Source organism: Acomys minous (assembly GCF_964271855.1).
Source record: "Acomys minous genome assembly, chromosome: 2".
Lineage (NCBI taxonomy): Eukaryota > Metazoa > Chordata > Mammalia > Rodentia > Muridae > Acomys > Acomys minous.
Window position 1 is genome coordinate 31,580,988 of NC_140484.1, and position 12,306 is coordinate 31,593,293.

Sequence of the window (12,306 nt, forward strand, 5' to 3'; positions counted from 1 at the left end):
CCTGTGTTTTCTCTTCCAGTGTACGATTTGCCTTCAGCTTCCTCAAGCCTCTTTGGGGAATCTCTTCGCAGTGGCCCTGAAGATCCTGCATTCTTGCAGCTCAGTGCTGTGGACCGCTGTCCTAGCCAGCTCTCCTCTGTGTATACCGAAGGCTGAAGGCTCCCGGGGGGCCTCTCCTGCACGTTCGGGACCTTTGAGTCACTTGTCACCTCTTACTTTCGTACTCTCCCAAGCCGTGCAAGGAATGTCAGCCAAATCCATGGAGCCGCTGGGTCTGTGGAAGGGAGGACTGGATAGGTCAGATGTGGCTTTTCAGGAATGGTTGCACCTCTTCTATTTTCCCCCAATTGCTGGGCCGGGTGGCCAGCAGGAGTTTCTTTTCAAAGGGAATTTAGAGTCTCGCTTTAAGGATGCCTGTTACTTACTGGCTGTCAGCTCTCAAAAGACACTAACGAATGTGCTCACGAATGGGATGACCCTTGCTAAGGACTTGAAGAGGTCAAGACAGCCTAGTCAGCAGAGGCATGATGTGCTGCTTTATTGCCCATGTTTTCTCTCATGACTGAGTGATGCACAGCCATGAGTGGAGTGGGGAATCCGTGTCCAAAGCATGGAGTGGCTATGATGTTCTCTAAACTCTGGCTTTACCATTTGTCTCACATAGCCCATGCTAACTAATTGCTTCTCAATTGCTCCTCCAATGGCAAAATAAGGTTTTATATTCGGCAACCTCCTTTGTTTTTGAGCTTTAAAGATTTGTTCATTACATCAACTTCTAAAGGAAAAACATTTAAAGGCATGGTCTTTTGGTAGACATCATTACTATTTTAATCACACACACACACACACACGCACACACGCACACACACACACACACACACACACACACACACACACACACCCCAGATCAATGTATTTTACAATCTCAGCTGTAGCTCTTCCTGGCTTAGTTTTGCCATTTAGCAAAGGTTGTCTGAGGGAAACAAAGCAGTTAAAACACACACACACACACACACACACACACACACACACACACACACACACACCACGAGCACACACGTCTGCTGGGAGGCACTCTTGAGTTTGAAGCTAGCCTGATCTACACAGCGGGTTGCAGACCATCCAGAGCTGCATAGTGAAACCGTGTCTCAAGAAAAACAACTCCCATGTATTGACAGCTCAGTGAGTCAACCTTGAAAGCCTTTTCATTGGAGTGGTTCATGCCTTGCCTCTCCTCTGGTGCCCTGCCTGGGACAGAGTGGGAAGCATGGGAGCTGGGACACATGAAGTCACATGTGTATGTTTGTTCAGAAAACCAAGCCAAGGGCACCTGTTGTCCGGTTATTTTGAATGGCGTGTCTGTGTCCTCCAGACTGCTTCCCTCCCCGCTTTTACACACTTTGCTCCCTTCTTCCTGACTATGGTTCAGGCCTGCAGACGATCCACCACATTTCATCAGCTCTTGGGAAAGTTCAAAGAAGGTTGGCACTTTGCTTAGAAGGCCTGGAGTTTTTCACAGGAGTATAACACCACTTTATGATAAGACTAAACAAGACATTATTCCCTAGTGACACTTTTAGCAACACACTTAAAAAGATCTTGTGTTCTAGGGCAAAGGCTACACAACTAGGCCACTCTCCCAAAAACCTGGTCAGTTCCAACAGTCTAGTTTGATCACATTTTAGGATTTTTTTTTTTCCTCAACAGAACCGAAGCAAAGTTCTTTATGAAACCGAGATCACTATGACCTTTCAGTGAGACAGTTAAACAGCTCAGCATCAGACTTGAGGTCTCAAGCCTGCTCAGATCCTAATAGGCAGACCTGTGAGTCTGCCCCCCGCCCCAGCACCAGAGCTCTACCGTATCCCATGTTTTCATTCCAAGATGCCACTGAGTGGAGTAGTTAAAGAACCTAGTGTGGGTTCCTTTTCTCCACACATTGGTTTGTCTGGTGTTGCTGAAGAGGCCATGTTATTGAGGAAACCACCATGCAAGTATCTAAGTCACAAGACTTTGAACTGGCTTTGGGGTTCTGAGCTTTTAAGAGCAGAACCATATCTAGCTCCTTCCGCCACAGGTGAGCTCTCCGGCTGCTAGAAACTATGACCCTTCTAGACCTTGTGGGTTGCTGCCCTTGGTCTGAGCACAAACACACACATAGTAACAATGGTCTCTTTAATAGCAACCATCCTTTGACCTCTGTCACACTCTAGAAAGAAGGGAGACCCTACCCTCAAGACAAGCTTCTGTCAGTTCTTTAACCTTAAAGCTTTTAGGAAGAAGTCCAAGCATATTGCATCTGGATGATAAGGAAGGAACAGGAAGATAAGAAAGGCACAGTGATGTCAGAGTTGATCTTTTCCACTCCGCCTTACAGATTTCTATAAAGTAGGAGGAGTGTCATGCCAAGGAATGGGAGCACAGGACCACGTATGACCTCTGCCCCCGGTGGTGGAGATGTAATGCGTTGTGATCGTCGTGGGTTTCCGCACAGCATTGCCCTGGCTCACCTAGGTAGGAGGGATCCAAGGAGGACCTGGTGCCGTGCTATCAGGGTCTTCTTACTAGCTCAGACCTCCAGGCCATACCAAGAGGGATATTATTACTGTCAGGAAAAAAAAGCATACTTGGAGTCAGGCACAACATAGTTCCTCAAAAGCCTTCCAGTGTATTCCTGATAGCCAACTGGTCTGAGAGCAGGGCAGAGTCCGGTCCCTTCAGAGTGTACAAGATACCTGTTTGTTCTTATGTTCTAGAATTTCTCCTTAGCTTAAAATGTGTCCCTTGCTTACTTTGGCTTGCATAGTTCCATCGGTATTTTGAAACAGTGAAAATGGAGCTTCGAAACATAAATTATTCCCTTTGGTCCTAGGCCCTTTTTGTCCTGATGGACAGATATTTTTCATAAACATCCAAATGGAAATTGCTATTTTCCTTTAAAACAAAAACACAAATAGCAGCAGTAAAAACTAGGGCTCCTGAAAACACACAAAGCCAATTATCCTATTACATGAAGAGATCAGTATGCCTAGAGACACTTCCTTCTTCATCCGTGCCATAACTCCCTATAGGAACTGCATCAGAGTGTCACCTGTCCTTTACTCTCTGATCAGCACTTAAATACTGTTTAAATGTTCCCTGGCCTGTGAGTAGGGCCCCTTACACGGGTCTCCACCATACAGGCCAGGTGATTCCTAAGTGAAAAACAGTATTTGATAAACCACAGCATAGAGTCCTGTGAAAACAGTCTTGTCTATGTTCAGTCCTCAAGTGAACAACTGCCAAATGCACCATGTCACCAATACAGGCCTGGAACAAGGCTAACCAGTCTCCCTGTCACAAACTCTTCCCTGCTCCCCAACCCCTTATTGCCTGGAAGTATTGACAACGTTCAGTTTTATTATTTAGTGTTTGATTGGATTTGACTGTTTAGACCAATGTTGTTATTGCCATGGATAGAGTAAGAGAGAGAAAGAAAAGAAAGGAAAACCAAATTCATTGGATAGAATGGTGAGTGTAAAAATGAAGAGATTTATTTTGTACAGAAAGAGAAGCGTCCTCTGTAATGTTGCTGACATAAAGCACTTTGGGGGAAAAAAGTGGAAATCTGTTTTCCATAAATCACACAGGCCCTTGTACATTGTTATATACACTCACGTAGAGAAATGAGCTGCATATATCATACTGGATACGGGGCCGGTTTTGACTGTAGAGGCACACACATGTGGTGCTTATTGTCGTAAAGCTTTTAAGGAATTAGGTACACTTTTTTTCTATTAATATGTATAGTTTTGCGATTTGTCACAGTTATGTTTCATATAATCATAAGTTATTTTGTCTTGTTTCATGAAGTCCTTTTTTTTTATGTCAAAAGTAAAATGAAGGGATTGTATACTTGGCGCAGAATAAAACTGGAAATAAGAGGATGCCCCTCCTGCCTGAAGCACTCCTTCAGCGTGCCGCTTTAAAACACAATGGCAACCAGCGTTGTTTGTTTGTTTGTTTTATTGTTCTGTTTTCTGTCACCAGCCCCCTCTGTATTGGGGATGGTAATTATAATTAAAAGCAGATGTGTGTGTGTGTGGGGGGGTGTCCAAGGCCAGCTTTCAAATGCCGCATCGCTTTGGGCCAGAACTGAAGCCTGGATTTAATTATAGATATGAGGACGAAATGGCAGTAAAAATGAATGTCTCCCCGAATCCTTTACATGTTGGGAGTGTCCATAAATAAAACATGAAGTTTTATTTCATCACATTTAATTAAAGCTTTTATACATGTTTTATTGGTTATTCTATTAATCCACTTCACAAACTGGATAAATGTGTGCGAGGGCTGGGAGTTTATTTGTGCCTTTTCAGTGTAGCGCTACATCATGCTCCAGCAATGCCTCTGGTGCTTGCTACCCCAGGTGCTGGGCTTTCAGCATGCTGGTGGTGGGAGGAGAGGGCTTTCAGGCCCATTTTCTTAAAGCCTTTTGGAGAAAGGCACAGCACCATTAGCTTCCATGGATCAGGGTGAGAGGCCCTGGTGCCCCCCGTGGGAACACAGGTTCCTGCCCTGGGGTTCTGCTCTTAGAAGGTCACATTGACCCTTGCTGTACTGTGCTTCCTCTATACCCGTGGTTCTCAACCTCTGGGTCAGTGTTCTGCAGATCAGCTATTTACCTTGCAATTCATCCCAGTAGCAACATTACAGTTACGAAGCAGCAATGAAGTAATTTTGTGGTGGCGGGAATGGGGAGGGGGTCACCACAACATGAGGAAACTGTAGCAAACGGTTGAAGCTTTAGGGAGGTTGAGGACCACTGCTCTAGACCCATGCATCAGGGAGGTGGTCAGGATGGTTTGACACCCACCAGCATACTAGCCAATCACAAGAAGTTATAAGAGTCCCTGTATCAGCTGGGAGGGCTGGCCCCTGTTTGCAGCCCATACACTCAGGAGGTAAAGCCATGGTTGTGACTTTGGGGCCATCCTGGGCTACATAGACCCTGTTTTAAAATCAAATGGAGCTGTTCCTTTCGAAGAGCATTTGTATGGGGCTGAGTCCCTTACTACCTTCGTAAGACTCCAGGTGAATTTAAGGGGAGCTAGACGGTGGCTAGGTACCTTATTAGGTTCTCTTTGAGGTCAGAGAGCAGGGTCAGCTTCCTCAAGAAAAAGGTTCTTTGGATGTGGCTTGTTGGATGTGACCCAAAGGAAGGGTTTGGCAGTAAGAGGGAGAGTTGATGGCAGGTAGATCTCCATGTCCCAGCAAGGTCATTCCTCTGCCAAGAGTCTAAAGTCAAGGATACCTAAGATACAAGATGTTCATAGCAGTATTATTCATAATTGGTCCAAACTAGAAATTACTATTGCCAGTAAAATGAGCCAGTGAGCCTAGTTTGAATGATGTAAGACATGGCAGCCTTAACTTGATCAAGAGAAATGCAAAAATGACCGCTTTGGTATAGCTTTATTACAATAGCTGCTTTGAGACAAGCAAAACTCAATTCAATTACGTGGTTTAGGTAGTGACACAAAGGGAAGCAAGAAAAACACTACCACAAAGTCCTGCCGCTGGGCTCTTGGGACACAGGGCTGCTGGGGGGACAAGGCTTCACTTCTCCGTCCAAGTGCTTGGGTACCTAGGTGTTTTCTTTATAATTATTTTACTGTGCATATATATTTTACCATTTTTACTTCAAATAGTGGAGGATACCAAGCCTTTCATCCCCTACCCCTGGGGTCTGCAAACTGCTCCAAAGAGCCAGGTGGTGTATATTTTATATGCAAAGGGCTACCTGGTTTCTGTTTTACCTATTCTACCACCATAGTTTAAAGCTGTAGACAAGGCACAGATGCACAGGACTGGTTGTGTCCTATAGAACTTGATTGCATCCAGCAAATCAGAAGCTTACTCCTCATTTTCCGGCAGCATCAATATTTTTTTCTAACCATTTCAAAGTTTTTTTCTTAAGTATTCTTAATTCACACATGGTACAAAAACAAGAGAGCAGCAACAGATTTATACTGACTCTCCTCAATTAAGAGAAGGTCTCTAGCCCATTCCATAAATACTCACGCTAAGAAAGCTACAGATAGGGGCCACCCTGATCATTTCTCTGCTCCCTAGGGTCCTGTTCCTAGAGGGAATGCATGAGTTCTATTGCTTGAGATTTATTTTTTGTTGTTGTTGTTTAGATCTTGGGTTCTGCTCCCCAGGATACAGAGGAATGGTGAGAGCCTGGGGTGCCATTCAACTTTATCTCTGGATTTAACATTTTTAATAAAAGAAACCGGGCATACAGAAATCTGTGAGAACTGGAAAATGAGCGCCCATTCTTTCCAAGCTAACCAAATATTTGCTGGATCTTGGCAGCCATAGCCAACCTTTTCCCTCTGAAATGCTAAGAGGTTATAAGTAATGGATGCCTTCGTTTTTTTTTCTCAGGCCACAGCGCTTATGAGAAACTGGAACTGCCTCAAAACCTGCAGGGGAAAGAGTGAAAGGTGACTGTGAGGGAGGGAGAGGCAGCCCAGCCTTACACCTCACACTCCGAAGAAGAAGACCCTGCCTTCCATCATTAGGAAGCCATTATTCCTAATGTCAGGGAATTACTGAGATCCCATGAATTCCTCGCCCTGCCCCCTCTCCCATGGCCTCTGTTTTCCCATAATGCCTAGCTCCCTAAATCCAGAACATATTGCCAGTCGCAGTAAATTTACACAGGCAAATGTAGATGTTTCTCCTTGTGTCTCTAGCCTGTGGCAAGATTGATACTTTTAGTAAACTCTGGATCTTCACGAATCCTGAGTCATTTGCTTAATATTAGCTTGGACTAAGTTCCAATTAGCAGGTTTTCCTGCTAGGTTTGTGTGCTTGCCTTTCTGGATCGTATGGCTCCGAGATCCCTAATATTTGAGGGTAAAATAACTCAGCTTTTATTATTGAATGAGAAATGTAACCAGGGGGAAAGCTGAAAGAACTGCCAGTCAGCTCACTTGACAGAGGAGGAAACAGGCTACATTCCACTCCTCCGTTCCTGTGTTCATTCACTCCTACATGCAGCATTTATTGTATGCCAACTGTATACTAAATAAAATGAGGTGGCTCATCTTCAAAGAACTAAAGATTGTAAGACTCAGCCATAGAAAATACTGGCGGGAGCTTTTTTTTTTTTTTAATGCACATTTTTGGGGACCAGCAAGGCTGATGATTGCAATCAATTCCCTGAACATACATTGGAGAGAGAGAGGACCCCCCAGAGAGTTGTCACCTGACCTCCACAGGCATACTGTGGCACTCCCCCACACAAGCAGACTCACTAGATAAGATTAATATAATCCTGAAAGTAATAGAGGGAAGTAGGCTGTAGACATACCAAGTACATAGAGCCGAATGGAAATTCTAGCAAGATGGCGGGCAGAACCCAAAATGTTTACTAAGTTCTCCAGGCGGCTGTTTTGTGCTGGCTGCAGCTGACTGCCTTTGATGCAGTGGGTGCAGAGTATTTCATAGAAACCATTGTGGAGAGATCACAGATGAGGGGCCCCTAACTCCGGCCTGGAGAAAGAGGAGGCAGGTTGGAAATTGCCTGTGAGAATAGGAGTGTGGGAAGTAGGCCTGAAGGATAAACAGGCCTTCAGTTGGCAAGAGGAGTCAGTCAGCATGCGATGGAAGTGACGAAGATAGCTCCATCTCTGCTCAGGGTGACTCTTCCATGGCTGACGGCCCAGAGCTACAGCCCTCTCCACACCAGCCTGCTGGACTCAGGACAATGTCTCCCTTCCCAGCAGCAGGTGGCATAGTCCTGGTTACCCAGCAAAACAGGGCCACTATGGAATTACTATGGAGATAGGTCAAGGTCACTTTTACATGTCTTTAGGACAAGTCTTTAGGACTCAAAGACTTCATTCTGTTAAATGTGCCCTGTGACTCTCCAAGTGAGAACCCAGACAGCACAGTTTGTAAGCCAAGAGCACAGCTTTTCCCCCCAGAAAGCAACTCGTTAGTACTATGGAAACAGTTTAGTGGTTACTTTAAAAAAAAAAAAAGTGAAACTGGGCCTGGAGAGATGGCTCCAGAGATTAGGAGCACTGGCTGTTCTTCCAGAGGACCTGAGTTCAATTCCCAGCACACACATGGCAGCTCATGCCTGTCTGTAACTACAGTTTCAGGGGAACTGGAATCCTCACATAGACCAACAGACTGGTGTACAAAAAACAATAAATTTAAAAAGAGTGGAACCTGTCATGCAAAGAGATGGAACTCAGACACTCAAATGCAGCCATGTGCAGCATAGGTTGGTCTGTCTGATCAATGGTCGGCTTCATGCCTACGGGTAGTCCCATGAGGTTCAAATGAAAGTTGCAGGCTCCTATTGCCTAGTGTACTATGGCCAGGTGAGGTCATAGGGCAGGAGTTACCCACATCCTTGTGGTGATGCTAATGTTAGAAAACCCATCACATAAAAGCAGATCATTATGCAGCCTAAATCATACTTGATAATGACTGACTGGCTTCTTTATATATTTGCTGCATTTCCTATTATTTTAGAGTGCATGCCTTATAGTCACTTTGAATTTGACTACAATTTGCTGTTGCTCTGGCAGTGGTCTCAGGAAACAAATGCATTCTGTCTCCTGACTTCATCCCAAGGCCATGCGAAGGGACTGACCACTGCTGCCCGGGTCTGTGTAAATGCAATCTGTTATACTGGCGCAGGGACAAAGTCACCTAACTGCCTCAGAGCATGGCATTGTCACTAGTGGTGCATGGCTCTATTTGTACCAGTGTTCACGGTAGCTTTATCAAAACAAACAAAAAGAAGAGGCAAAAGCAATCCACGAGTGGATAAATGAAACATGTTATACACAATGGAATGCTGTCCAGCCTTAAAATGGAAGGAAATTGGGATGCGCATTAAACCATCGTCTCACCTCAGAGATGTTATGCTAAGTGAAATAATTCAGACACAAAAGGATAAATGCTGTAGCATGCTTTTAATGGGAGGCACCTAGCATAGTCAAATCAGAAACCACAGAATAGCACTTACTAGGCATGGGGATGAGAGGGCAATGGAGAGCCACTACTCCACATGCACAGATTTTGTACTTGAGAAGATGAAGTTGTTCTTCATCTGTGTGTGGATAATGTACAGCGTACAGTGTCACAAATGTGCACCTACGGAATTGCATACTCAAGGTGCTAAATTGATGTTATGTACATCTTACCACTTTAAGACAATGACAGGGTGTGGCAGAACACTTCTTAGGGTACCTGGCCACCAGCAGGTAATAAAATTGGAAAAGCACTTTTGTTTGGCCAGTGTTCTTAGGATGCTGTTTGGAAAATTCCCCCCCCCCCCACTCAGTAGCTGCTCCTGACAGGGGGAAATGGTTGTTATACATGGCCCTTGGCTCTCTGAGGAAGAGGATTCGAAGCTGAAGAAGCATCGGGAAGGTGGTTCAGACACACTGCACCATGGAGTGTTGTGCTCGCTCGGAATCCTCGGGTACTGAGAGGGGAGAAGGACGGAAGGCAGAAAAGGAGAGACCTGGGTGCTGATGGAGCAGAGGAACAGTTGGCGAGCTAGGGAAAAGTCAGGCAGCATCACTTAGACTCATCTGATCCCAATGTAAGCAAGGGGAGAGATTTGTTTGTGTTCAGTCCATTCCTTTAACCATTGTTTTTCTGAGCCTCAGACCCACTGCTGTGTGCCAGTTGGGAGCAAGTGAGAATGTCCAAAAATAAAACATAAATAGCAGTTGTCCTAGAGCCATATCCAAGTGGACTGACTTCAAATGGCTTTTTCTCCCGCCCCTCCCCCTGGTAGCCTGTGAAGTATGAGGGTCTGCAGGAAGTTGGCTTCCTCTGGGACACAGATACTGAGACTGAACTGAAAGTGGAAAAGGTTAATGACATCGTGCACTGGGGAAAGGAATGGTGCAGAAGCTGAATTAGGTAGAGAGGTGCCATCAGAGCGTGATGCCAACCAAGTCTACAGAAGCTGTGCCGGCCACTCCGGATGTTCCCAGGCTGATTGGCCCGATCCAGTAGAAGGCTCCCATGCCGCGTAGAACCAGCTAGGCTGAAGCACACCCTGGAAAGAGGCCCGTGGTTACCTCCAGCTTGCTGGTACAATGGCTATTGTCCTTCTGAAGAGCTGCCAAGCAGAGGAGGACCTGAAAAGCCTCAATGGCATCCACACCAACTGTCTACACCCCGGGCAGCTGGGGAATCAGATCAGTATAACATGGTGCCTACCATGTAGGGCACTGGAGGAAAGGAGGGTCCCCAACACTGTGTTCTTCAGTTTGCAGTCGAGAACAGAGAACAGTCTTGGCATATGGGTTGGCGTTTTAGTGTTAGGGTCTAAGCCAGGGCCTCACACATGCTAGACCAGTGCTCCTGCCACTGAGCCTCAGCCCCAGCCCTTTTGGAACACGTTTTTAAACTTACTTCTGCCTCAGCATCTTCTGCGCAATCTCCACTGTTCAGCTGTGTGTGCACACTCACCTGCCATGGGATTTCAGGGTCTGAGCAGTTTCTCCTTGTGGCGCCATAGCATACACCTACACAGGAACAGTGGTGAGGCTCCTTCTTGAAGATGAGGAGGACCTTCTTTGATGTCTTCCTGGGAGATATCCAGAAAGGGCACCAGCTTGATTGCGAGGCAGACCTTGTTTGCTGCTGCCTGTATGCTTTGCAGCCCCTGTATCCCTTAAACTGCACTGATCTGAACCCATTTCTTCTTCCGATGAGACTTAGCTCATCTCACCAGCAATGAGGCAAGTATGCAGATTATTTGACAGAGACATAAGTGCACATCAAGTACTCTCTAAAGGGTCATTGCCCTCTATAGAGAGATGCTGGGAAAGACTGTAGTTCTGGCATGGGGACTCAGATGTGCTAAGGAAGTGAGCTGGCTGAGCTCACCTGCACAAAATAGCAGTGCCTACAAAGTCCACAAAAGCTTTGCTCACCTTGTGGCACAGGAGTGCATCTCCAGCTCCCTTGCACCATTGAAAAATATAGCAGTGCCTCTAGGAACAGTAAGAAGGTCTCCTGTGCTAGGTTCTGCGTGTTGCTGGGCTCCCCTGGGGCCATTGTCCACTCCACCCTTTACAGGGATATGGTCCCATAGTCAAAAGGATGTAAAGCCTATTTTCCTTTCCCTTTTGGACTAACTCCAGGTACCTACAACCCCGAGAAACTCCTTTTGAAATGGTCCCATGCTACTTCCGGAGTCGGCACTGGCTTCCTTCTCAAATCCTTCCTCTCTAAAGTCTCTAGCATGTGCACCCTGAGGCCTAAGGAACTGGCAGAAAGTGGCTGTATGTGAGACCTAGGATGGAACTGAATAGCTGTGGAGTGTCTGTATGTGTCTTCAGGGTTACAAACGGCCATTGTTTGAAGGCCAGGGCGATGGGTACAAACGGGAGACCTGGTTCTCATCCTCATGATGCCATTATGTTCCAGCCTTGAGTTCTACAGAGGCTCTCAGGAGGCAAAAGAAAACCTGGTGCTCTACTTCTGCAGCTTGTTAAAGGCCTGCTCCCCAGACTGTGGTACTAGAAAATGATGGAAGCTTAGTAGGTGGGGCCTCTTAGATGGAGGTCAAGTCATAGGCTGAGGTGCCCTCAAAAGGGAGGTTAGGACCTATGCTGGCTGGTTATATGTCAATTTGATATAAGATAGAGCCATCTGAGAGACAGAGCCTCAAGTAAGAAAATGCCACCATAAAATCAGGCTGTAGGCAAGCCTGTAAGGCATTTTCTTAATTAGCAATTGATATGTGAGGACTCAGCCCATTGTGGGTGGGGCCAAGCCTGCCCTGGTGGTCCTGGGTTTTTATAAGAGAGCAAATTAAGGAAGAAATGAGGAGCAGGCCAGTAATTAGTAGTCTCCCCTCCCCCTCCCCCTCCCCCCACCCCCATACACACACATGGTCTCTGCGTCAGCTCCTGCCTCCAGGATCCTGCCTTGTTTGAATTCCTGTTCTGACTTCCCTCATTGATGGACTATGCTGTAGAAATTTGAGGCAAATAAGCCTTTTCTTTCCCAAGTTATGTTGGTCATGGTATTTTACCATAGCCACAGAAACCCTAACTAGGACAGATATTGGTACCAGGAGAGTAGGGTGTTGCCGTGACGGGCCTCATCAAGTTGGTTTGGGGAGGATTGGGGAAGGACCCACCAAGAGTTCAAAGCTTGAGGAGTTGTTATCCTGGAAGATAAGTAAGTCAAGAGCGGCACATATTAGAGCGGCGTGGCTTATAAAGTTTCACCGAGAAGGAAAGACTCTATGGGACGACATTTGTG

At 46.0% G+C, this 12,306-nt stretch overlaps 1 protein-coding gene across 3 annotated transcripts in view; it reads left to right on the plus strand.

Moving 5' to 3' along the window:
* Nucleotides 1–899, plus strand: part of GLIS3 (GLIS family zinc finger 3) — a 425,955-nt gene extending 425,056 nt beyond the window's left edge. For all 3 annotated transcript variants that reach the window (XM_084769854.1, XM_084769855.1, XM_084769856.1), the window contains one exon: nt 20–899. In XM_084769854.1, the coding sequence (XP_084625980.1) occupies nt 20–156 (137 nt within the window). In that variant the 3' untranslated portion in view covers nt 157–899. The remainder of the gene's footprint in view (nt 1–19) is intronic.
* The last annotated feature ends 11,407 nt before the right edge of the window (nt 900–12,306 follow it).